Below are 26,681 nucleotides of genomic sequence, written 5' to 3'. Positions count from 1 at the left end.
CCGTGAGTGAGGAGCTGTCTGCCTTTGAAGCTCAGACTCTCGGCTCTTTATTCTCTCTGCCCGCAGTGGGCGTGACCCCGCCCGGAACCTCCGCACCTCATTGGTCTGCCGCCGTCAATAGATCCCCCGTACCATGCGCTCATTGGCTGAGCGCGCAGCAGACGCTGGTGATCCCACGTGGGTGGTTTCGGAGAATCCCCCGCTCCCTCCTCCTCCTCCTCCTCCTCCTCCTCCTCCTCCTCTTCTCGTTTCTCGCACCCTCCGGTTTGTTTACCGAGTTTCTCTCCGACTGGAGGAATTTGCAGACCGGCCTCTCCGCTCCTTGTCTCCGGTCCTTGTCCCACAATCTGCTCCTCCTGCAGGAGAAAAGCTGCTCAATCCACCTGAATCACACATGTCACCCCACAGACCACCTCCTGACCCGCAGACTGACCCCACAGACACTCTGTTCTTAAAGTCTTCGTTCTTTGAATGAAGTCTGGTTCTTGCAGAAAGAGGTGAAGCCCCCCCCCCCCCCCCCCCCCCCCCCCCCCCCCCCCCCCGTGGTACAGAGCACGAGCAGGAGGCCTGACAGACAGACAGCCGGTTGTGCAACAGGAGGCTCCAAATAAAAGAAGGAAAACTGAGCGCGTGGAGACTCACGAGGGGAAAGTCACGAGACAATCTCACACTTTCAGAGTTTAGTGCTGGTTCATGCAGCTGCAGAACAGTTCCTGTTCTGGAAGCTTAGAGATGACCAGGACCAGGACCAGGACCAGGACCGGGACCGGGACCAGGACCTGAAGTCGGACGTAACGGAACACATGCGTCATAAAACATATTCATGATATAAAACATAAACTCGATATTATTGGATGCAACGTTTTTACATAAACGTTTCATCTTTTATGTAACAGCCACCCCCCCCCCGCCCCCTCTGGACTGTCTGCAGAGTGAAACCTGGTCTCAGGTCTCAGACGCCCCCCTGCGGCCCCGCAGCGACACTGCAGCAGTGAAACCAGCAGGACATGTTGGGGCACGCTGAGACTCTGTGGAACTGGTTCCCCCAACTGCAGCTCATGCAGATGTGGGGGGGTCCCGGTTCCCGGAGGCGGGCTGTCGTTGTGTGAGGACCTTCTGTGAAGGTTTCAGGGTCTGTTGAGGGGGTTTTGGTTGCGTTTACGGGTTTTCCTCAGTATAGGTTCTGCAGGTCTTTCTGGACTCTTTACTGACAGCAGCCCTCCACACGAGTCCAGTATGCATAAATCAGAAATCATAAATCATAAATCATAAATCATAAATCATAAATCATATTCAATATAAATATGAAGCTGATCAACGAAAGAATCCAACATTCATGTTTCATTCTGAGTTTAACTCTAAATATGAAGAAGAAGAAGTTTAGAGATCAAAGAGTTTAATAACCTGAAATCAATGAAATTACATTCTGTAGCTTTCTGAAAATAGTTTCAGGGTTTGTGAGTTCATGGTAGACTTTGTTGGTCTCTGGTGGTCTCTGATGGTCTCTGGTGGTCTCTGATGGTCTCTGGTGGTCTCTGGTGGTCTCTGATGGTCTCTGGTGGTCTCTGGTGGTCTCTGGTGGTCTTTGTTGGTCTCTGATGGTCTCTGGTGGTCTCTGATGGTCTCTGATGGTCTCTGATGGTCTCTGGTGGTCTCTGATGGTCTCTGGTGGTCTCTGGTGGTCTCTGATGGTCTCTGGTGGTCTCTGATGGTCTCTGATGGTCTCTGGTGGTCTCTGATGGTCTCTGGTGGTCTCTGGTGGTCTCTGATGGTCTCTGGTGGTCTCTGATGGTCTCTGGTGGTCTCTGGTGGTCTCTGGTGGTCTCGTCATCTTCATTAATCACCGTTTAATCAGTTTATTCAGATTTCATAATCTATAAAACAGGAAGTTATTTGTTGACGGGGCTCTGCTGCCCCCTGCTGGTCTGATCCGGTTCTTACAGGATTTGAATACTTTATTATTGATTATTGATGGTTATTAAACTTTGAGAGTAAATGATTAAAGAGAATCTTAATGTGTTAAATGAAAGTCTAAGAGGAGTTTAAGAACCAACTTAAGTTGAAGAAGTTTTAAACGTTTAAACTTTTGTATTTCAGGCGTTTTTAACGTCTTGTGTTGAAGTTTAAAGGTTTTAATTTATAAATATAAACGTTGAGTTCTTAAATCATAAAACAAACATGATGAGAGTTTTGAACTTCCTGCTGTAGGTTTAATGTCCAGAAGTTCTTAATTTCTAACTTTATTGATTAGATTCAAAGTAATTAATTACATTTAGTCATTTGGGTCTTTTCACAATAAAAGCACATTATTGAGCCTTTTGACGTTAAAGATCCTTTAATGTGAATCAAACTAAACCTCTGAAGAAGTCGTGAAATGTCACGTGATTAAACAGATAAATGAACATTCATGAAGGGTGATTGGTTATTGATGAGGCTCGTTAGCCAATCACAGCGCTCAATGACGATGATCACATGACTCAGTAAAGAAACAGGAAATAATCATAAAAATCATAAAAAAACTACAGAAAGCTCTAAAATTAAAATTAAAAAATACTTGAAATAAAAATATCTATAATATTTGATAGAAGTTAATTTAAAATACTTCAAATTCAATCAAGTTTAAAAGCCTGAAAAGTGTGAAACTAAAAAATATAAGAAACATTTAAACGTATAAAAGTAAAGTTTAAAGAACTTCTAAATGAAGTTTTAGAAACTTAATAAGATAAAAAATAAACTTTCTACGGATCAAAACTAAATGTTTCGAGGCTTCATGATGAAAATGAAGTTTTACTGGATAAACATCATTATTTGGTAATAAAGTGAAGTTTAAGAAGATTCATGATAAAAAAGTTTTTAGAAGTAAAATAAAATAAATTAAAAAAATCAGACAGAAACTCTGAATTTAGTTCCAACAGAAAATAGTATTTTAAATGATTATAATATAATAGTTATTATATTTATTTTCTTATTCTCCCATATAGACGTAAAAGGTGCTTGAAGAACTGTAGCTGCCAGATTGGGGTCTGCCTTGAAGAGCTCTGAGGTTATCTGGACCAGGAGGGTTCCTGTTTAAGGGTTTACTGGACCGTTATGATTTCATCTGTGGTTTGTGGTTCAATGCTGATCTCAGATCTGCTTCTTGGAAGTTCTCCTGTGCTGTTGGTGGAGGTTCAGCGGCTCACTAGAACGCTCCGCCCACTGAGCTTCTTGGTCTGCCTCAGCTGTGAGCGTTCCCTGTTGGTCTTCTGTTGTATATCAGATGTATAATCTTGGTTCTCTTGGAGACTTTTCCTTGCTCACCTTTTTTAGCTGCTTCTTCTGTTTGTCAGCTCGCGTCTTCCTCTTCGCAGCCTTGTTTCCATATTGAGTTTTGTATTTTTCTGATTTTGCTTCCATGACTTTTTTCTTTGCTCTCTTGCGTACATCAATGGTTTCCATGCGTCACTGGTTGTCCACTCCTTCCTGTCCTTCTGTTTGATGTTCTACTGGTTTCTACGTATGCTTGCTTTGCTTCTTCCCATTTGGCGTTCATCTCATCTCATGTGTGTCTGCACCCTGTTGTGTGTCACGTTGGTCAGGTAGTGCTTGGAATCTATTCTTTAGCTGCAATATGAAGGAGCGTTTCACTTTCTATATATAGATATCTATAGATCTAGATATATTAGTGCTGGGCAACGTGATTAATCTCATTGTTTTGCGCAAAGTTCAGTAATGAATTCTAAAGTAGTGTGTTGTGCTCTTATATGTTAAAGTGCTGCTCTATGAACTAAAGGTCAACAACATTTGGCGTGAACATTAAACAAATCAGGTTCTTTTTAACAGCAGTATTCCCTTTACACAGTAGCAGTTATATTTCTTGTATATTATATATATTTTATGAAAACAACAAAAAAGCAATGTGTGTTGAAATAATATTCTGGTAAATATAAATAAATATGCAGCAAAACAAAAGAAGTTTACATTTTTTCTTGGAACAGAAGCTTCGTTATTCAAACCATGACGGACAACTTTATTGTTCCTTCCAACGCTGACAAAAGCAGCGTCATAGAAAGGGAGAAGTAGAAGAGACATTCAATCAACAGGATGGTCATTTTAGTGTGTACTGTTGCCATAGCGGCCATTGTAGCGGGCTAACTTACGTTAAGTCACCGACTTTAACGACTGAAAGGATACGAAGCGTAGAGAGAAACTTGAACGCTTTATCGTCTCTCTCTGGTCACAGAGAAGGAAACAACGTCGCTAACAGAAGAGCTAAATATCTGTGACCAGTGTAGCATTAAAGCATGGTGGAGTTAGCTAGCTAGCTGTAGCATTAAAGCATGGTGGAGTTAGCTAGCTAGCTGTAGCATTAAAGCATGGTGGATTGTAGCATTAAAGCATGGTGGAGTTAGCTAGCTAGCTGTAGCATTACAGCATGGTGGAGTTAGCTAGCTAGGTGTAGCATTAAAGCATGGTGGATTGTAGCATTAAAGCATGGTGGAGTTAGCTAGCTAGCTGTAGCATTAAAGCATGGTGGAGTGTAGCATTAAAGCATGGTGAAGTTGGCTAACTCCACCATGCTTTAATGCTACACCTAGCTAGCTAACTCCACCATGCTTTAATGCTACACTGGTCACAGATACGTTTTTACTTCACTCTTAAAACCAGTTAAACTTCATGTTTCTGTTTAAACTACTGAAATATATCACAGAAGTTGAAGTCTCTTATTTGATGGATTCATATTTTAAAACTATTTCCTGGATCTTTACGAGAAGTCTCCTCAAATCAATATGGAAATAATTCAGATTGTTACTTATGAAGTGTTTCGATTGTCTCTCTATGGTTCTCAACATGGCGTCAGTGAGCGGTTATAACCTGAGTCTGTTTTTAAAGGCAAGAATACAACATGAAAAATACATCAAATATATATATATAAATACTTTGTTTATTTTCAAACACTTTTGTACCAAAAGTTCTTTCTGCAAACATTAAAACCAAAGATTCACCGTAAAATAAAAACAGCTGATTCTGCTCTCAGGATTCTGTCGAATATTAAATACGAATCTTCTGATTAAAGAAACATTCAGTTCTGATCTCTTTCATCTCCAAATAAAGACTTCTTTCTCTCTGAAGCTCGACTTTCTTTATCTGGAGACGAGAAGAACGACGACAAGCAGCGCTGGAAGTACAACAAAGTACAACAAAGTACAGCGAAGTACAACAGAATACTTCGGGACCTTAAGACCAATCAGCTGCTGTTATTTTATTTCATATTCGTCTTTCACATTGAAACTCCTGAAATGTGCAACATTTTTATTTCAGTTGTTTTATTTTTGTCTCTTGAATCGTGTTTTTAGATTTCAGGATCGTTTTTGTTTTTCTTCTTTCTTCTTATGGAATTTATTCATCGATGATCAGACGCACAAATCCAACCAATCAACGATGAACAGGAAGTTAAAGTGTTCTCACTCTTCTTCATCGTCGTCGTCGTAGAAATGAGACTAAAACACGTGAAGAAGAAGAAGGACGTTCCTACATGAAGCCGAGCTCTTTTCCTCATAATGTCTCACTTTGGTGCTTTATTGCTGGATGACATCATCACGTGATGACATCATCACTGGTCTACATGAACCAGAACCAGGTCCAGAGGTCCAGACCTCAGCTGGTCTGGAGTCAGTTTGCAGAAGTTAAAGCACAGAAGAAAAGCTCCCGATGGAAAACAAGAAGAAGAAGAATTCATTGAAATAATAATAATAATAATAATAATAAAGCGTCTCTTCTATCTCTAATACCACCTTAACAAACACAAAGATTATCCTGCCGGGTCCTCGAGCAGCTTTGGCATTAATCATTAATAACTGTTTGGTCCTCGTCTTCCTCCTCCAGCTGTCTTCATCGATCCATAATCAACATCACGTGACCGTAAACACACCACTCGTCCGATTGGTCCGCTGAAGACGACTCATCTGAACAGAGAGACAACAGGTCAAAGTCCTGATGACCTCACACCACGTTAACACTGAGCATCTGATCAGCTGGGATGTTTGTTGTTGTGTTGACCTCTGACCTGCGGAGGCTGCGAGCTTCGTACAGCGTGTCGTCGTCCTCCTCGCTCTCCACCGCCTCCATCTCCACCGAGTCCTCGTAGTTAGACAGCAGACCGTACTTCTTCTTGTTGGCCGGTCGCTTCAGACTGTCGACAAAACGAGAGAGAGAGAGAGAGAGAGAGAGAGAGAGAGAGAGAGAGAGAGAGAGAGAGAGAGAGATCAGTTATTCTAAAGGTTCATCAGTAATACACTTGTGGTTCTATACCTTCCAACCAAACTCCAACCAAATATTATATATTATTATTCTAGACTGTATTATTATAGTATATATAATATTACATTAGTCATTTTTTTAATATATATAATATAATAATATAATATATTATAGTATATATTATTCTATACTGTGTCATTATAGTATATATAATGTGAAATATAGATGATAGAAACAACAAAATAAACGAGTTTAACAAAGTATTTCGTTCGTGTCTGCGCGTCACCGATAGTTAGCCGCGCGTCACCGATAGTTAGCCGCGCGTCACCGATAGTTAGCCGCGCGTCACCGATAGTTAGCCGATCACTGAATCGCTTCTGGTGTGAACTAGTCTGGTGTGACGCGGGAGCAGCTGCCTGTCTCACCGCACAGCCCGGATGAGGAAGTAGAGGAGCCCGATGGCGGTGACGCCGATGAGGACGTACAGGGCCCTCTGGATCATCGAGCTGTCCACGTCGAGGCCGCCCAACATCCTCCCGCCGCGTGTGGAGTTCAGCCCGCTGGAGTTCGTCGTAATCACCGGTCGGGGTCCCGCGGTTCCGGGTCCGTTCCCAGCGGGTCCGGGTCCGTTCCCAGTAGCGTCTTCAGCGGTCACTAGCAGCCAACCGACCGGAACCAGAAGAGTCGCGAGAAGAAGTCCGATAAAAGTCATGTTTTTATTTAACACGAAGAAGAAACAATGGCGGGAGAGTTTTCAGCGTTACTTCTTCAGATCCACGTCGCGTGAACTGAACTCTTGTTGATATGAAGTCAAAACTAGGAAGTTCACGTCGAACTACTGTTAACGTCACACAAAACATTGGGTGTTTTAGTTTCCTCAGTTTTACTCGCAGGAGTGTCAGGTGGTTCCCGCCAACCAATCAGACAACGAAGCCAGGCACCTGCAAGTCAAAACACAGGGTTTACCTCACAGTCTCCTATATCTTAGTAAGTAAACAATGTAAAAACAATCTGAAATATTTCTTCCAGTAATAAATAACTTAATTTAAATGGGCGACTCCTCCAGTTTTAGAAAAACATATGAATCACATTAAAGTATTAATACGAATATGAGCAGACATCTTTGAACTGTGAGCTTTGTGAGTCACGTCTGTGCAGGTGAATGAGAGGATGTAGAAGATACACAATTATTAGGACATGAGCAGTGGGGCTGGTGGAACATGTTCTAGGTAGGACTGTGCCACATCCAATCAATTTCAGCAAACATCCCAGAATGAATTAATGGAAAAACATTAAGGTATCAAACACACATTACTACTTTACAGTTAAATATTTAACATTTATTCCAACATGAAAAAAAACAGTAAATAACACTTAAAGGAACACGTCAGGACATCTTACTTTAGTCAGCTCACAAGCAATTCAGTATAATATAATAATATATATATCATATAATAATATTCAATCAGTGGCGGCTGGTCAATAGAGGGCGCTAGGGCGCCACCCCCCCCCCCCCCCCCCCCCTTGAGCTACAAATAATAATAAAAAATAAACTATACAAATTGTCAATATTTGTGTTTTTGAAATATGGAATCAGCCAGTAATATGTGTAAAATATGATATCTGCGGTAAATATCTGCTGTTCCTGCTCGTCCTCTCCGCGTGTGCACGTCTCAGCTGGCTGGGGCGCTGGAGAAACTGCCCCAAAGAGGCGGGGCTATGAAGCAGTTTAGCCAATGATGCTTTAATGCTGATTAAAGATATAAATGAGTGACATACAATCTAGCCAATCAGCGTCCTCAAATAGATTCAGTTTGGCTGCGCGTTCTCGTCAGGAGAAGTCTCTACAGGCGAGCGCGAGCGCGAGCACTGCTCCTCCAAGACCCGTCTGAGAGGAGAAGTTTGAGGAGAAACTTCAGTGAAAGATCTGATCCCAGATCAGCCTGAGCTCACAATCAGACAGCAGACTAGCGGGAAAGAGAAGCAGCACGTGAAGCTTCTCTACTAGCTGCACCAGACAGGTTTGACTAGCTGGATGATGTCATGCTAACAACTTCTTTATCTTTAAAACAACGAGGACACATCCAGCACGGACAGGTAGGGAGTGAGGGACATAATAATGTTCTTTACTATGGTTTACTAATGATTCCTATTGTTTACTAATGTTTACTACTGTTTACTATTGTTTACTAATGTTTACTACTGTTTACTATTGTTTACTAATGTTTACTACTGTTTACTATTGTTTACTAATGTTTACTAATGTTTACTATTGTTTACTAATGTTTACTGATGTTTACTATTGTTTACTATTGTTTACTAATGTTTACTGATGTTTACTATTGTTTACTATTGTTTACTAATGTTTACTACTGTTTACTATTGTTTACTAATGGTTACTATTGTTTACTAATGTTTACTAATGGTTACTAATGTTTACTAATGTTTACTGATGTTTACTAATGGTTACTATTGTTTACTAATGTTTACTATTGTTTACTAATGTGTACTATTGTTTACTAATGTTTACTATTGTTTACTAATGTTTACTATTGTTTACTAATGTTTACTGTTGTTTACTAATGTTTACTGATGTTTACTAATGGTTACTATTGTTTACTAATGTTTACTATTGTTTACTAATGTGTACTATTGTTTACTAATGTTTACTATTGTTTACTAATGTTTACTGTTGTTTACTGTTTGTCCATATTCTTTAAAAATTGAAACAGCAATTTTCCGATATTTGACTGTTTTTGTTTATATTTTATTAACTTTCGTCCAATAATTTGCTAATATTTTTCGGATTATTTGTAACAAACATTTGCAGATTATTTGGTTTATATACTTGTGGGATAATTTGTTAACGATAAATATAGATTTTACTAACTTGATCATGAAACCTTTTATTTCTCAGTTTAAAGGTTTATTAGATTATTTGACAGACTAATTTAAATAAATAGGAGTCACACATTAATGTCACAGTGAATAAACAGATTAATAACTATATTAAATCATCTCACAGACACAAAGAATGAAAACAGGAAGAAATAAAAGACGTTTAACATGCACGTGACGTGTATCGGTGTCAGAGTTGCGGGTTTGATTCCCGGATCAAAGCTCCAGATGTCTCCTTGTGTACATTTATGTATTAGTGTTATTTCTGTATTTAGGCTGCCGACGAGGCTTCAGTGACCGATGGGCTGGCCGTCCAATCACAGCGCGGCTGGGCTCCCCTGCTGCGCTGTGATTGGTCGCATTGTTGACGAGTGGGCGGGGCTGTGAGATTACAGCATCTCTCTCTGTCTCTCTCTCTCTGTCTCTCTCTGTCTCTCTCTCTCTGTCTCTCTCTCTCTCTCTCTGTCTCTCTCTCTCTCTCTCTCTCTCTCTCTCTCTCTGTCTCTCTCTCTCTCTCTGTCTCTCTCTCTTTCTCTCTCTCTCTCTCTGTCTCTCTCTCTCTCTCTCTGCGGATCTAGTGGACATCTGGAATCAAACCTCCAAGCACCACAAACACCGACGTCCCGCACCGAGCCCGACCCGGTTTTGCCGTCTGTTTCCCGCTGAAGACGCGCCCGGGCTCCGGCGTTACTTTGTCTCGGGTCGGATCTCCACCGGGAGGCTGCAGGAGGGACCGCGTCTACCGGTTAAAACACGGAAATACGACTAAATCCCGGGAGGAGATGTGATGGACTGAAGTGATCCGACGACCGGGTTTTATAGGCCCCGATGGGAGCTGCGACACATCTGGACCGGGTCCGTGTGCGTCCCGGTTCTGGCCTCAGTCTGGACTGAAGAGTCGTGTTTGTCCCTGAAGATTCCAGATTTTATGTGCTTGTAGTTTTCGTTTCTCTGATAAAGAACCAGGTCCTGGTCCAGAGTTCCTGCTGCTGGTCTGGATTAAACCAGGTCCTGGTCCAGAGTTCCTCCTGCTGGTCTGGATTAAAGAAGCCCACCAGGATCATGAACCACCCCCCCTCTGCTCCTCTAATCTGGATTTAAATCTGAGAGCTGACCTGGTTTACTCTGCACGCCTGACTCGGTCTGAACCCCCCGGGTCCTGGTTGTGGTCTCGGACTCTGGTCCTGGTCCTACTCGGTCCTGGTGTTTGGGGGAGCTCTGCTGTTGTCATGCCGACGTCCCGGCCTGGTTCGGCGCCGGTGGAGTTCTGGGTGGACGGGTCGAGGCGGGACGGGACGGTGGAGGAGGTCTACACCCTGAGCTCCGAGCTGGGCAGGTCTGAACCACATTAGGGGACTACATTGGGGGGGGGCACAGGGAGACAGGGTCCACGGGATCCTCCTCATGTCCTGTATTATCTGTGATAAACACACATGATAGCGGGGGCAGAGGTAGTCCTGTAGAGGGTCTGTAGTGGACCAGACCTTCAGGACAGGGAACCAGTATGAACGGATTGATGGTCTCTGTTGTACTGGGGGAACAAAGATGGAGGTCTGAAGAGAAGTGTTAGAGCTGCATTCTCTCTAGTGTCCACCAGGGGGCGACTCCTCTGGTTGTATAGAAGTCTATGAGAAAATGACTCTACTTCTCTCTTGATTTATTACCTCAGTAAACATTGTAAACATGAGTTTATGGTCTCAATCTCTAGTTTCAAGTCTTCTTCAATACAGCATGATGTTCATTTAGTAAATGATGGTCCATTTAGAGTCAAACAGACCATAAAGCAGGGGATGCTTTAGGGGCGGGGCTACACGGTGATTGACAGGTCTCTACCAGAGACGTATACGGCGTCTCTACATCACTCCTCCTCAGTCCAGATCGGTCCAGCCTTCTGGTTCTGGACCATGTGAACTAGAACCAGTGAACTAGATCTTAGATCTTAACGAGGGGAAGCTTTACGTTCAGCTCAAAGATGTCGAGGTTCTTCTCACATTTACTTTTTCCTTCAGGTTCATCTGGTTTTTTGTCAGTTGTAATCAGTTTGAAACAGTTTGTTAGTGAAACTGTTCAGTCAGTCAAACAACTGAAGGATCGTCTTCATCGTCTCTGAGACGGATGTCTGGTGTGATGGTTCCACTGGGTCACTGAGACCGGAGCTGACCTAAGATCAGACTCCTTTAATGGAGACGATAACAGAGGATTGTGGGTCAGAACATCCAGAGAGGCCTGCCGGCTTCCTGAGCTCTTGTATTAGATTTTACAGGTGTACCTAATAAATTGACCAGTGTGACATCATGATGACTGTCCAATCAGTGAGTTCCCTGAAACACAACAATCATTGTTTCATTTGTTTTGGACCAAAAGAACTGCAGCTGTGAAAGTTCCCCAACTGTTGTTGGTGTCGTTGTTTACTGAAACAACAACAACACTAACATTTCCCTGGAAACAGTAAAATGATGTCAGCAGTGACTTCAGAAACGTGTGAGCAGCTCTGTTACCAGGTGTCCTGTTGCCATGGAGACCGGCCAGGACTGTGTGTGTGTGTGTGTGGTTGCTCTTCAGATGGGTCTGTTTCCTCCATCTGTCCCAGCAGAATAACAGATCCCCCCTACACACACACACACACACACATTTTAACAATTTATTTCTGTCCTAGAGAAGAGCGATATTTTCACCGTCAGAGAGAATTTGTGTCAACATGACTTATCTAGTAGAAAGATGAGGAAGACACCGTTTCTCCTGTTTGTCTCGCTGTAGTGTTAGACGTCAGGGCGTTCAGGTTCAACACCGTGGTGTTAGACGTCAGGGCGTTCAGGTTCAACACCGTGGTGTTAGACGTCGGAGTGTTCAGGTTCAACGCTGTGGTGTTAGACGTCGGAGTGTTCAGGTTCAACGCTGTGGTGTTAGACGTCGGAGTGTTCAGGTTCAACGCTGTGGTGTTAGACGTCGGAGTGTTCAGGTTCAACGCTGTGGTGTTAGACGTCGGAGTGTTCAGGTTCAACGCTGTGGTGTTAGACGTCGGAGTGTTCAGGTTCAACGCTGTGGTGTTAGACGTCGGAGTGTTCAGGTTCAACGCTGTGGTGTTAGACGTCGGAGCGTTCAGGTTCAACACCGTAGTGTTAGACGTCGGAGTGTTCAGGTTCAACACCGTAGTGTTAGACGTCGGAGTGTTCAGGTTCAACACCGTAGTGTTAGACGTCGGAGTGTTCAGGTTCAACACCGTGGTGTTAGACGTCGGAGTGTTCAGGTTCAACACCGTGGTGTTAGACGTCGGAGTGTTCAGGTTCAACACCGTAGTGTTAGACGTCGGAGTGTTCAGGTTCAACGCTGTAGTGTTAGACGTCGGAGTGTTCAGGTTCAACACCGTAGTGTTAGACGTCGGAGTGTTCAGGTTCAACGCTGTAGTGTTAGACGTCGGAGCGTTCAGGTTCAACACCGTGGTGTTAGACGTCGGAGTGTTCAGGTTCAACACCGTGGGGTTAGACGTCGGAGTGTTCAGGTTCAACGCTGTAGTGTTAGACGTCGGAGTGTTCAGGTTCAACACCGTGGGGTTAGACGTCAGGGCGTTCAGGTTCAACGGCGTGGTGTTAGACGTCAGAGCGTTCGGGTTCAACGGCGTGGTGTTAGACGTCGGGGCGTTCAGGTTCAACGGCGTGGTGTTAGACGTCAGAGCGTTCGGGTTCAACGGCGTGGTGTTAGACGTCAGGGCGTTCAGGTTCAACACCGTGGGGTTAGACGTCGGGGCGTTCAGGTTCAACGTTGTGGTGTTAGACGTCGGGGCGTTCGGGTTCAACGCCGTGGTGTTAGACGTCGGGGCGTTCAGGTTCAACGCCGTGGTGTTAGACGTCGGGGCGTTCAGGTTCAACACCGTGGTGTTAGACGTCGGGGCGTTCAGGTTCAACGCTGTGGTGTTAGACGTCGGGGCGTTCAGGTTCAACGTTGTGGTGTTAGACGTCGGGGCGTTCAGGTTCAATGCCGTAGTGTTAGACGTCGGGGCGTTCAGGTTCAACGTTGTGGTGTTACACGTCAGGGCGTTCAGGTTCAACACCGTGGTGTTAGACGTCGGGGCGTTCAGGTTCAACACCATGTTGTAAGAAGTCAATGTGTTCAGGTTCAACACGGTGTTTGATCTTTTGTTTCTTTCAGAGGAGCGACGTCCATCGTATATCGCTGTGAGGAGAAGCAGACTCAGAAACCCTACGCTCTCAAAGTCCTCAAGAAAACGGTCAGTGTTGGAACCAGAGGCCAGAGGTCATGATAAGGTTCCCTTCTGCCAACATCAGGAACCTGAGGCTTACTATAAGCTAATTTGGCAGAGAGGCTAACTCTAAACGAACGCGAAGAGAAGCTAACCTAAGCTAATGGGTCAGAGACGCTAAGTGTAAGATAACAGAACCTAGAAGCTATCTGGATTCATGGCTTCATCTCACTTTTAGGGAAACAGAACTGTGATTCAGGCAACATGTTGTGGATTTATTGATCTGGGTTTTAATATATAATATATCCATGTTTGTTTGTAATGATATTTGTTTTCATTTAGAAAGAAATAACAAGAATAAAAAAGAAAAACAATACTTTCGATGGAGCTGGCTAGAATTTTCCCCCTACTTCCAGTCAGTGTGCTAAGCTAGGCTAACCATGTTCTGGACCTCATTGCTAACTTGAAATACTGTGAGTCAGTTTGAGCTTCTGTCTTTGAACTCATCAGATGTTTACGTTGTTTCTTCTGTCGCAGATCGACAAGAAAATTGTTCGCACAGAAATTGGCGTCCTGCTGCGTCTTTCCCACCCAAACATTGTGAGTATGTTTCTCAGTAAGTAATTATCAATTCATTTGATGAACCAGTTGATGTGATTTGTGTTTTATATATGTTTTATGTATTGCATACATTTGGGATATTGTGATGGATTCTACAATTTCAGTGTTAGACCAACTTAAATCTCATTGATCCCTGTTGTCTACTGTGAAGTTCAGGGACACTTGGTTCTTATGAATTAGGAGCTGGTTCTCCATCAGAACTGGTTCTCCATTAGAATAGTTTCTTAATTTGGACTGGTTCTCCATTAGAAAAGGTTCTCCACCACAACAGGTTCTCCATCAAACTGGTTCTCCACCACAACAGGTTCTCCATTTGAACAGGTTCTCAATAAGAACAGGTTCTTTATCAGGAATGGTTCTCCATCAGAACTGGTTCTCCATTATAACTTGTTCTACACCAGGACAGGATCACCATCAGAACAGGTTCTCCATAAGAACTGGTTCTCCATCAGACCAGGTTCTCCATTGGAACAGGTTATCCATCACGTTAGGTTCTCCATTAGAACAGGTTCTCTGTTAGAAGTGGTTCTCCCATAGAACAGGTTCTCCATCAGAACAGGCTCCTGAGAGTTGTACCATGTTCCTCTGGTTCTCCATAGAACAGGTTCCTTTGGTTGTACCTTGTTCCTTTGGTTGTCTCTCAGATCCAGCTGAAAGAGATTTTTGAGACGGACACGGACATCGCTCTGGTGCTGGAGCTGGTGACGGGAGGAGAGCTGTTTGACAGGTATAATGTATTTATGTTGGATCATATTATAGAAATAACTGGTTCGGTTATGAATCCAGTTATAGAATCAACATTATTAACATTATTGATAATACATACTTAATTGCAGTAATTAGCTACTTTCCACCGGTGTTGGTCCCAGAATATAAAATGTAAAAACGTTGTTGAAAATGTAAATAAGCATGTCATATTTTGATCTGGTGTTTGTTCTGCAGGATCGTGGAGCGAGGTTACTACAGCGAGAGAGACGCCGCTCATGTCATCAAACAGATCCTGGAAGCTGTTGCGGTAAGACTGCTGCTTTCAGTGTCTGTTCTCACTTTCAGTCAAATCCAGCACTGTCTGAGTGTCTGGTTATCGTCAGAGTGGATCATCCAGCTCCATCCATCCCTCTGCTCATTAGATTACCGTTCACTTCCTGCATCTCTGTTCAATCTCTGCAGCTCCACACACTGAACCACTGTGTATGAACCAGCTGCTAGTTACAGTTAGTTCAGAGTTAACTTCTGGTTAGCTGCTAACCGGGCAAACATTTTCCCCTGCTTCTAGTCTTTGTGCTAAGCTAGGCTAAACATGAACCTCTATCTGGACACACCAAGAGGAAACTGATCTCCATCTGAATAATGTGGCAGGATTTCATTAACTGTTCTACTGTTCTTTTAAGGTTCACTAAATGGTGTACTGTTCCTTTAAGGTTCACTAAATGTTGCACTGTTCCTTTAAGATCATCATTAGATGGTGTACTGTTCCTTTAAAGATCATTAGATGGTGTACCGTTCCTTTAAAGATCATTAGATGGTGCACTGCTCCTTTAAGGATCATTAGATGGTGCACTGTTCCTTTAAGGATCATTAGATGGTGTACTGTTCCTTTAAGTAACATTAGATGGTGCACTGCTCCTTTAAGGATCATTAGATGGTGCACTGTTCCTTTAAGGATCAGTAGCTGGTGCACTGTTCCTTTAAGATCATCATTAGATGGTGTACTGTTCCTTTAAGGATCATTAGATGGTGCACTGCTCCTTTAAGGATCATTAGATGGTGCACTGTTCCTTTAAGGATCATTAGATGGTGCACTGTTCCTTTAAGTAACATTAGATGGTGCACTGCTCCTTTAAGGATCATTAGATGGTGCACTGTTCCTTTAAGGATCAGTAGCTGGTGCACTGTTCCTTTAAGATCATCATTAGATGGTGTACTGTTCCTTTAAGGATCATTAGATGGTGCACTGCTCCTTTAAGGATCATTAGATGGTGCACTGTTCCTTTAAGGATCAGTAGCTGGTGCACTGTTCCTTTACGTTCTAACAGAAGTTCCTGCTGCTATAAACAAGTAGTAGAACTAGTAGTGTAGAGGTGTAGTGAGAGTAACGTGTCATCGATACGAGCAACGTGAAGCTGTCCCTGAACCACAGGGGGGTTAGTTGTTGCAGTAGACTTTCAGTAGGTAGTTGTAGTAGTTGGTTGCCAGTGTTGCAGTAGGCAGTTGCAGTGTTTGTAGTAGTTATAGTACTTAGTTGCAGTAGTTAATTCCATTAGTTTCAGTAGTTAATTGCAGTAGTTTCAGTAGATGGTTGCAGGTGTTCCAGTAGGTAGTTGCAATAGTTAGTTGTAGTCGCTGTAGTAGTTAGTTGCAGTAGTTGTATGTTCTGGTTGCAGTTTTTGCTTTAATTAATCGCAGTAGTTGCAGCAGTTAGTTGTAGTAGTCGTTTGCAGTAGTTGTAGATAATGGTTGCAGTAGTTGGTAGCAGGTGTTGCAGTAGTTAGTTGCAGTATGTAGTTGCAGTAGTTGTAGTAGTAAGTTGCATTTGTTATAGTAGTTAGTTGCAGTAGTTGGTTGCATTGGTTGTAGTAGTTGGTTGGATTGGTTGCAGTAGTTGGTTGCTTTGGTTGCAGTAGTTGAATGCTTTGGTTGTAGTAGTTGGTTGCGTTGGTTGTACTAGTTAGTTGCTTTGGTTGTAGTAGTTAGTTGCGTTGGTTGTACTAGTTAGTTGCTTTGGTTGTAGTAGTTAGTTGCGTTGGTTGTACTAGTTAGTTGCTTTGGTTGTAGTAGTTGGTTGGATTGGTTGCAGTAGTTGGTTGCGTTGGTTGCAGTAGTTGGTTGCTTTAGTTGCAGTAGTTGAATGCTTTGGTTGTAGTAGTTGGTTGCTTTGGTTGCAGTAGTTGGTTGCGTTGGTTGCAGTAGTTGGTTGCGTTGGTTGTAGTAGTTGGTTGCTTTGGTTGCAGTAGTTGGTTGCTTTGGTTGTAGTAGTTGGTTGCTTTGGTTGTAGTAGTTGTTGCATTGGTTGCAGTAGTTGGTTGCTTTAGTTGCAGTAGTTGAATGCTTTGGTTGTAGTAGTTGAATGCTTTGGTTGTAGTAGTTGTTGCGTTGGTTGCAGTAGTTGGTTGTGTTGGTTGCAGGTGTTGGTTGCGTTAGTTGCAGTAGTTGGTTGCGTTGGTTGCAGGTGTTTCTTGCACAGCAGCAGTAGGTCTCTTATGTAACAGCAGCTTCCATCCTGCTGCTGAACAGATTAAAACCAGAGGATTAATAAACACACACACACAAATATAAACACACAAATATAAACACACACATAAACACAATCTGACCACAGCTGACCTACATCTACCACGCAGAGAAACATACGCATGTGTGTGTGTGTGTGTGTGTGTGTGGCATTAATCTGCAGCGCAGAAACATCCTACAGCCCGTTAACACACCAACATCTTTTTTCCACCAATTTCCAAAACTCTGGGTCGTGACCCCACGAGTTCTATGTTCACATTTCCTCTTAAGAGGAGAGACGCGCTGCAGCTTAACATCGCCAGTATTTATTTTCACCTTCAAATTATGCAAATTAGACAAATAACAGATTAAAATAAGAGACCTCTGTTCTGTTCGCTGTTTACATCAGCTGGTCTGAGGAGAGGAAGTGAGTGTTCACAGCAGGGGATGCTGGGAGCTGGAGGAAGAGGCCATCTGTCAGTCTCTCCTGTGCCAAATCCTCCACTGACCCCCCCCCCCCCCCACACACACACACACACACACACCACCTCCGGCACCTACAGCTGACCTCCAGGCTTCTCATCATGTCAGACCCACTGATGACTTTAATGTACGAACAGAACGTGGAGCAGCTTCTGAAGTTAGTCTTTGTGTGTTTCAGTATCTCCATGAGAACGGGGTCGTGCATCGAGACCTCAAACCGGAGAACCTCCTGTACGCCGACCTGTCTCTGGACGCTCCGCTGAAGATCGGTAACGAGCCGACGCCCACCTTCACCCTCTGACTCCTTCACCCTCTGACTCCTTCACCCTCTGACTCCTTCACCTTCTGACTCCTTCACCTTCTGACTCCTTCACCCTCTGACTCCTTCACCCTCTGACTCCTTCACCCTCTGACTCCTTCACCTTCTGACTCCTTCACCCTCTGACTCCTTCACCTTCTGACTCCTTCACCCTCTGACTCCTTCACCCTCTGACTCCTTCACCCTCTGACTCCTTCACCTTCTGACTCCTTCACCCTCTGACTCCTTCACCCTCTGACTCCTTCACCTTCTGACTCCTTCACCTTCTGACTCCTTCACCCTCTGACTCCTTCACCTTCTGACTCCTTCACCCTCTGACTCCTTCACCTTCTGACTCCTTCACCTTCTGACTCCTTCACCCTCTGACTCCTTCACCCTCTGACTCCTTCACCTTCTGACTCCTTCACCTTCTGACTCCTTCTGACTCCTTCACCTTCTGACTCCTTCACCTTCTGACTCCTTCACCTTCTGACTCCTTCACCTTCTGACTCCTTCACCCTGACTCCTCTGTAGATCTAATGGTGACAAGAAGGGAAAGAAACGTAACAGAACCTCAGCTTGTGAGGTTCTGCTCACTGGTGTACGTCTGGTTCCTCCTGTTGGTTTCCTTTGAAGCAGCGGCGGTTCGATCCCCGGCTCCGCTGGTTGCATGTCGATGTGTCCTTGAGCAAGATACTTAACCCCAAAATTGCTCCCGTAGCTGAGCCTACGGTGTAGAAATGTGATCGAATCTGAATTGTAAGTCGCTTTGGATAAAAGCGTCTGCTGAATGAGTGTAATGTGATGCAAACAGGAGAAGAGCTTTTGTTTGACTGAGCTGAAGACAAACAGACTCCAGTTGTGACTAATTGCACAACGAATAAGAGTAGAAAGAAACTCTACTCACAGTAGTAACAGTTGGGAAGTCGTTACCTTCCTGGTGTTTCTTTCTTAAACTGACCTTTTTCTTGCTGGAGTCTGGTGGAGAATTTTCATCACATATTAACGTCCACACAGACGGAGGAAAATGTAAATGATTTAGATTAATGTTGTAAAGTAAAAGAACCTCAAAATGGTACTTGAGGACAGTACTTAAGTAAGTACTTAGTTACATTGCACCGTTGCAATTCATCTGGAGATAAGAGGGGAGAACAGGTCATATTTATCCCCCTTCTATGTTGTCCAATGCAAGCTGATCTTATAATGCTGCTAATTCTGACAGCACCTGAAGGCAGCACCATGCTCTGTCCTTTGGATTGAGCTCAGTGAGAACATGGCGGACTCGTTACCAGGTCCCGTTATCTGTCGGTGTGTGTCGGCCTCCAGCAAACAGTTACAGATGGAAGCAGCTCTCTCTCAGAGAGACTCTTCACCACCAACACCTCCTTTTGGTTCAGAGACTCTCTCCTCCTCACATTCTCACCCCCACACTTCACTTTAAATAGAAACAGGAAACAGCAGAAACACCTCGATGCAAGAAACAGCTTTTTATCTCTAAACCCCAAGAGCCAAAAACAAAACCATGAATCATATGTTAGAATCCACTTCTCATCTGAACTTCCTCCTCTCTTACAGCCGACTTTGGTCTTTCCAAAATCATCGATGACCAGGTGACCATGAAGACCGTCTGTGGCACACCGGGGTACTGTGGTGAGTTCAAGACCTCTACGACTATGTGATCTTTAGAGTAGTATGTAATGGTGTAGTAGTAGTGGTACATGATGAAGTAGCAGTAGTACATGGTGTAGTAGCAGTAGTAGATAGTGTAGTAGTAGATGGTGTAGTAACAGTAGTACATGTTGTAGTAACATTAGTAGATGGTGTAGTAACATTAGTAGATGGTGTAGTAACATTAGTAGATAGTGTAGTAGTAGATGGTGTAGTAACAGTAGTACATGTTGTAGTAACATTAGTAGATGGTGTAGTAGTAGATGGTGTAGTAACATTAGTAGATGGTGTAGTAACATTAGTAGATGGTGTAGTAACAGTAGTACATGTTGTAGTAACATTAGTAGATGGTGTAGTAGTAGATGGTGTAGTAACAGTAGTACATGTTGTAGTAACATTAGTAGATGGTGTAGTAGTAGATGGTGTAGTAACAGTAGTACATGTTGTAGTAACATTAGTAGATGGTGTAGTAACATTAGTACATGTTGTAGTAACATTAGTAGATAGTGTAGTAGTAGATGGTGTAGTAACAGTAGTACATGTTGTAGTAACATTAGTAGATGGTGTAGTAGTAGATGGTGTAGTAACAGTAGTACATGTTGTAGTAACATTAGTAGATGGTGTAGTAACATTAGTAGATAGTGTAGTAGTAGATGGTGTAGTAACAGTAGTACATGTTGTAGTAACATTAGTAGATGTTGTAGTAACATTAGTAGATGGTGTAGTAACATTAGTAGATGTTGTAGTAACATTAGTAGATGTTGTAGTAACGTTAGTAGATGTTGTAGTAACATTAGTAGATGTTGTAGTAACATTAGTAGATGTTGTAGTAACATTAGTAGATGGTGTAGTAACATTAGTAGATGTTGTAGTAACATTAGTAGATGTTGTAGTAACATTAGTAGATGGTGTAGTAACATTAGTAGATGGTGTAGTAACATTAGTAGATGTTGTAGTAACATTAGTAGATGGTGTAGTAACATTAGTAGATGTTGTAGTAACATTAGTAGATGGTGTAGTAACATTAGTAGATGTTGTAGTAACATTAGTAGATGTTGTAGTAACATTAGTAGATGGTGTAGTAACATTAGTAGATGTTGTAGTAACATTAGTAGATGGTGTAGTAACATTAGTAGATGTTGTAGTAACATTAGTAGATGTTGTAGTAACATTAGTAGATGGTGTAGTAACATTAGTAGATGGTGTAGTAACATTAGTAGATGGTGTAGTAGTAGATGGTGTAGTAACAGTAGTACATGTTGTAGTAACATTAGTAGATGGTGTAGTAGTAGATGGTGTAGTAACAGTAGTACATGTTGTAGTAACATTAGTAGATGGTGTAGTAGTAGATGGTGTAGTAACAGTAGTACATGTTGTAGTAACATTAGTAGATGGTGTAGTAACAGTAGTACATGTTGTAGTAACATTAGTAGATGGTGTAGTAACATTAGTAGATGTTGTAGTAACATTAGTAGATGGTGTAGTAACATTAGTAGATGGTGTAGTAACAGTAGTACATGTTGTAGTAACATTAGTAGATGGTGTAGTAACATTAGTAGATGTTGTAGTAACATTAGTAGATGGTGTAGTAGCAGTAGTAGATGGTGTAGTAACATTAGTAGATGGTGTAGTAACAGTAGTACATGTTGTAGTAACATTAGTAGATGGTGTAGTAACAGTAGTACATGTTGTAGTAACATTAGTAGATGTTGTAGTAACATTAGTAGATGGTGTAGTAACAGTAGTACATGTTGTAGTAGCAGTAGTAGATGGTGTAGTAACAGTAGTACATGTTGTAGTAACATTAGTAGATGTTGTAGTAACATTAGTAGATGGTGTAGTAACAGTAGTACATGTTGTAGTAACATTAGTAGATGTTGTAGTAACATTAGTAGATGGTGTAGTAACATTAGTAGATGGTGTAGTAACATTAGTAGATGGTGTAGTAACATTAGTAGATGGTGTAGTAACATTAGTAGATGGTGTAGTAACAGTAGTACATGTTGTAGTAACATTAGTAGATGTTGTAGTAACATTAGTAGATGGTGTAGTAACAGTAGTACATGTTGTAGTAACATTAGTAGATGTTGTAGTAACATTAGTAGATGGTGTAGTAACATTAGTAGATGGTGTAGTAACATTAGTAGATGGTGTAGTAACATTAGTAGATGGTGTAGTAACATTAGTAGATGGTGTAGTAGTAGATGGTGTAGTAACAGTAGTACATGTTGTAGTAACATTAGTAGATAGTGTAGTAGTAGATGGTGTAGTAACAGTAGTACATGTTGTAGTAACATTAGTAGATGGTGTAGTAACATTAGTAGATGTTGTAGTAACATTAGTAGATGGTGTAGTAACAGTAGTACATGTTGTAGTAACATTAGTAGATGTTGTAGTAACAGTAGTACATGTTGTAGTAACATTAGTAGATGGTGTAGTAACAGTAGCACATGTTGTAGTAACATTAGTAGATGGTGTAGTAACAGTAGTACATGTTGTAGTAACATTAGTAGATGTTGTAGTAACAGTAGTACATGTTGTAGTAACATTAGTAGATGGTATATTGTCCGTTGTAGGTGTGTTTAATGACCTGCGTTGCTCTGATGTCTGTCAGCGAGCAGCGGTGCATTCACTGCAGATGCTGCTCTGTGGTGTATCACAATACTCTCAGTTAGAGCTTCTGTCAGCCATCAGTTGGCTAACGGGCTCCTCTGCCTGCAGCTCCAGAGATCCTGCGGGGAAACGCTTACGGCCCTGAGGTGGACATGTGGTCGGTGGGCGTCATCCTCTACATCCTGTGAGTCCATTCACACCTCCTACCAGTCCCATGAAGGGATTGAGTATTGACTCACTGCTGTCAGTGTTTCACATCTAACTCTTATGGTCCTCCGTCTGTCTCATAACAGCAATGACATCATGTTAAACACTGCATCCTGTTTATCTGTTACTGTGTTAGTGGTGCCTTTAAATGGGTTTGATGGTTTTTAAAGTCATTAAGCTATAGAGGTTATTCTCTTATTGACTAATCTAAAAAGACTAAGTCTAGTAATGTTTGTTTTTGTGTGTCTGAGCCACGAGCTAACCTCCTGAAATACAGCCTCATTATGAACTATGAGTACTTGTACCATCTACTGCGTCCTGTTCCCCAGACTCTGTGGGTTCGAGCCCTTCTTTGACCCGAGGGGGGATCAGTACATGTACAGTCGAATCCTCAACTGCGACTACGAGTTTGTGTCTCCGTGGTGGGACGACGTCTCCCTCAATGCCAAGGATCTGGTGAGTTCCTCTGATCCTATGGACATCCTGACATGAAGCACTCAAATCTCTTGTCTGGAATACCTAAAGACTCGTCTTTGACTTGTTTTGTTTTGTGTCAAATGGCTTGACTTTGTTCTGGACGTTTGTTTGGACTTGTTTCAGGACGTGTCTTCGATGCGTCTTGAAGGACTTTTGCTTAACTTTGGTCGGTGTTGAATGACTTGGATGTGTTCTTGATCAACTTAACACTGGGGAACCGTACCTTTGTCAAATGGTTTGAGACTTGACTTGGACTTGTTTTTGGATAACTAAGGTTTGTTTGGAACCACTTGAGCCCTGACTCGTCTCAGATGATCTCTCATACTTGACTTGGACTTGTCCTAAAGGAGTTTGAACTGAACTTGAACTAGTCTGGGATGACTTCAGACTTGACTTGAATGTCTCAAGAATTAACAGCTTGATTCTCAACTAGTATCCGTCTCACATGACTTGGACCTGCCTTTAAGGACTCAAGACTTGACGTGGACTTGTCTTGAATACCTTAAGACTTACCTTTGAAATCCAGTGGCGGGCCGTGTGTTTTCTACCTGGGCCTTCTGTGCTGTCCTACTGAGCTACGGTTATTTGTTTCTAGGGGTGTAATAATACACATATTCGTATTAAACCGTTCAGTACGAGACTTACGAACCGAACATGTAAATGTGCAGAAAAATTGTTCCTGTGAGTCGCCGTCACACATGTTTCACGTAAACGAGTAAAACGGCTTCTTGCTTTCTTGTGCCAGAACCTCGCTGCACAAAACACACTGAGGTTTTTGCCTCTTTCGTCCTTATTGTAAGAAGATCCATATCTCATGTAGTCGGTGTTGTACTTGCGTATCGCTCAATTAAGTGAAAACAAAATTTGTGTGTGTTCTTCTATACTGTGAAATGGCGGGTGTCTATTAGCATTACAAGGCATTAACGCCAAATACTGTTAAGAAGTGTGAATAACTCCGCTGCATAAAAAATCCCCTTCAAAATAAAATGTTTACATTTTAATTTTCTTCAGGCAAAGGCCCGCGACCTACTGAAAACGGGTCCGCGTCCCACTTTTGGGTCGCGACCCACCAGTTGAGAATCACTGCTCTAGCGGGCATCGGGCCTCTCTCCTCACATACAGACAGAGGCTGAATCTGATTGGATAACAGCTCTCCTTAAAACAAGCTGTGCTGGAAGCAGAGCAGCTGAGGAAGACAGGAGCTGTGCAATGAGAACATTAGATAATGGGGGAAAAAATGATAATACATGTAGTGTATTTATGAAAAATTATTAAATTATAAAATAGCTCTAACTTTGTGATTCTGTTTAGGCCAGCAGAGAAGGCCTTGCTGGCCCTGACGGCCACCACTGATGAAATGTCCTGGACTTGTGTGAAGAAACTTGAGACTTGACTTGTCGGTGCAATCAGACTTGACCCCTGAGTTCTTCCCTTCTGGACAGGCGGTTCTGAACTGTTCATCCTGACCCTGTTCATCTTGACCCTGTTCATCCTGACCCTGTTCATCTTGACCCTGTTCATCTTGACCCTGTTCATCCTGACCCTGTTCATCCTGACCCGGTTCATCTTGACCCTGTTTATCTTGACCCTGTTCATCTTGACCCTGTTCATCCTGACCCTGTTCATCCTGACCCTGTTCATCTGTCTGCAGGTCAGTAAGCTGATCGTCCTCGACCCTCATAAGCGCCTCAGTGTCCGGGAGGCCTTGCAGCACCCCTGGGTCCTGGGCAAAGCCGCCCGCTTCTCCCACATGGACACCGCCCAGAGGAAGCTACAGGAGTTCAACGCTCGTCGTAAACTAAAGGTGAGGACGGTGTCTTAGAGAAGACCTTTTGAGAGGAACGAGAGCTCAAAGGGCTGATCAAACTCTTTACGAATGTCCCTGTAAAGAGTTGTTGATGTGTGGCCTCCTATTGATGAGGAGTCAGGATCCTCCTCAGTTAGTGTTTTGAGTGTGAAGATCTGAAATCATCAGGGTCTTCTTTACGTTGAGTTCTAGAGGAGTGTTCAGTGAGCAGTACATCGACCAAATGCTAACAGGCTAAAATGTGTCGACAGGCTGCCATGAAGGCCGTCGTGGCCACCAGTCGGATGCACGAAGGTTCGCGGCGTCGCACCGACAGCTGTGAGATTCCAGGCTCGGGAACTTCGAGGCAGAGCAGCATGCAGCAGGACCCGCCTCCTGAGTCGATGAGTCCCACCCCTGCGAACAAAGAAGAAGCCCCACCCCCAGATCAACAGTCGCCACACGAAGACGAATCAAAGCCCGCCGACCAAAGTGCCCTCAGCCCCTCCCCTCCTCACAGCCCCAAACCGCCCAACTCTGATGTCACGCCCACAGGCTCCGCCCCCACCAGACCACCACTGCGGGCCGACGGGCTGCGACAGGCGTCTGTCGTCCCCAAAACCAAGCCGGTGAAGCCACGAATGCCGCAGAAGAGCTGCTCCATGGTAGAGCCCGCCTCCAGGGTCGAGGCCCCGCCCACGCCTCCGAGTCCCAGCAGCCTCAGCAACGGCTTCACGCCGGGGGCGGGGTCCGCCAGTAAGACTGCCCACTGCCAGTGATCAGCTGACAGACAGGACCGACACACAACCACTCAAATATTCAGCGTTCCATCTTTACAAACATCTAAAATCATTTAATGGGACCAAATAACCTAAAATATCTGCATCATCTAACACTTAACATTTAACTTCCATTTCTGTAGCTCTGCTGCTACGCTAACATGCTACCTGAGAGTTTGTTGGGTATTTTTTCAGTTTTTACTGGTTTCAGAACGGAGGTTTGGGATGATTCAGGATATGAAGACAGAAAAGCTTTTGTTCCACATCAGGACTTATAAGCGGTTGCTGGTTTCGGTTGCTGGTTTCGGTTGCTGGTTAGCGGTTGCTGGTTAGCGGTTGCTGGTTAGCGGTTGCTGTGGTAAGAAAAACAACCAAACGCTCAATGAAAATGACCTTTTTAGGTCCTAATATGGACATAAAGAAATGTTTAAACATCATTTAGATTGTGTTATGTAACTACCACAAAAATATTTCTCTCTTTCCTCAAATACTTTTTTACGAGTTTTGAAAACTGAAAAAACTGTTATCTGCAAGAAAAAACATGTTTTTATATTGTCTTTGTAGATATATTAGATTATTATGCATAAACAGTAATTCTTTAAACATTTATAAAACTCTTAATCTCATGAAAGGTACTTTACTGTCACAAACTACAGACAACAAAGAGAACTAACTCGAGCTGCTTCAGTCCGGCTAGCATCGCTAAGCTAGCATGCTAGCATCGCTAAAATAGCATGCTAGATTATATTTGGGTTAACAGAAAGCTGAAGCTCAGCAGTTAGCATGCCAGCTAGCTTAGAGATACTTTGATATTGTCCCCTTCTAGTCTCTGGATTGAACCCTCATAAATCACCACAGAGCATCTTTAACCTCTTGCTGTCCGGTGGCTCTTCTTACCACAGAAACCACAGAAACTCATAAACCACCATGTTTGTATCTGGATACTTTCACGTTTACACCTGCTGTTAAAGGATTATTATGGTCTGTGTCGATCTTTCACACCTCGTCTGGTTAAATGAAAAATAACTGCCGACCAAACAGTCCGGATGGATCTGAACTCTGGTTCGACTCGTTTTAAATGTGAAAAATAAAAAATAAAAAGGTTACAGGACGGAAAGACTGTCAAGAAATAGCTCCAGTTCATAACCCGTCATTCATTGGTGGGTTTATTTTTGATCTTCACCTTCTTTATCTTCTTCTTCT

General features: G+C 43.0%; 2 protein-coding genes across 2 annotated transcripts; one reads left to right on the top strand and one right to left on the bottom strand.

Annotated features, from left to right (window-relative positions):
• Nucleotides 1-4,912: 4,912 nt before the first annotated feature.
• fam174c (family with sequence similarity 174 member C) lies at nucleotides 4,913-7,114 on the bottom strand. Its single transcript, XM_079157358.1, has 3 exons — nucleotides 6,666-7,114; nucleotides 6,047-6,172; nucleotides 4,913-5,945 (listed from the first exon to the last, which is right to left on the bottom strand). Exons 1-3 carry the CDS (start codon nucleotides 6,950-6,952, stop codon nucleotides 5,942-5,944), a joined length of 417 nt encoding a protein of 138 aa, XP_079013484.1. The 5' UTR covers nucleotides 6,953-7,114; the 3' UTR covers nucleotides 4,913-5,941.
• Nucleotides 7,115-10,367: 3,253 nt separating this feature from the next.
• On the top strand, nucleotides 10,368-25,478 carry LOC306695144 (calcium/calmodulin-dependent protein kinase type IV-like; the record flags this gene model as incomplete). The annotated part of the gene is made up of 11 exons (XM_079158298.1): nucleotides 10,368-10,474; nucleotides 13,285-13,363; nucleotides 13,874-13,936; nucleotides 14,602-14,684; nucleotides 14,900-14,972; nucleotides 17,829-17,919; nucleotides 19,524-19,598; nucleotides 22,338-22,413; nucleotides 22,766-22,892; nucleotides 24,565-24,717; nucleotides 24,972-25,478. The coding sequence occupies 11 exons, from the start codon at nucleotides 10,368-10,370 to the stop codon at nucleotides 25,476-25,478; spliced, it is 1,434 nt and encodes a 477-aa protein (XP_079014424.1).
• Between the last annotated feature and the right edge of the window lie 1,203 nt (nucleotides 25,479-26,681).

The sequence above is a fragment of the Pholis gunnellus genome, assembly GCF_910591455.1.
Source record: "Pholis gunnellus genome assembly, chromosome: 4".
Lineage (NCBI taxonomy): Eukaryota > Metazoa > Chordata > Actinopteri > Perciformes > Pholidae > Pholis > Pholis gunnellus.
This window is presented reverse-complemented; position numbering and strand designations above follow the sequence as displayed.

What these genes read in the sequence shown, in the direction of transcription:
- fam174c (XM_079157358.1), bottom strand. Translation starts at nt 6,952, where the DNA reads ATGACTTTTATCGGACTTCTTCTCGCGACTCTTCTGGTTCCGGTCGGT. An exon ending in TTCCTCATCCGGGCTGTGCG is followed by an intron (nt 6,173 to 6,665) that starts GTGAGACAGGCA and finishes TTTTGTCGACAG; the next exon opens with TCTGAAGCGACCGGCCAACA.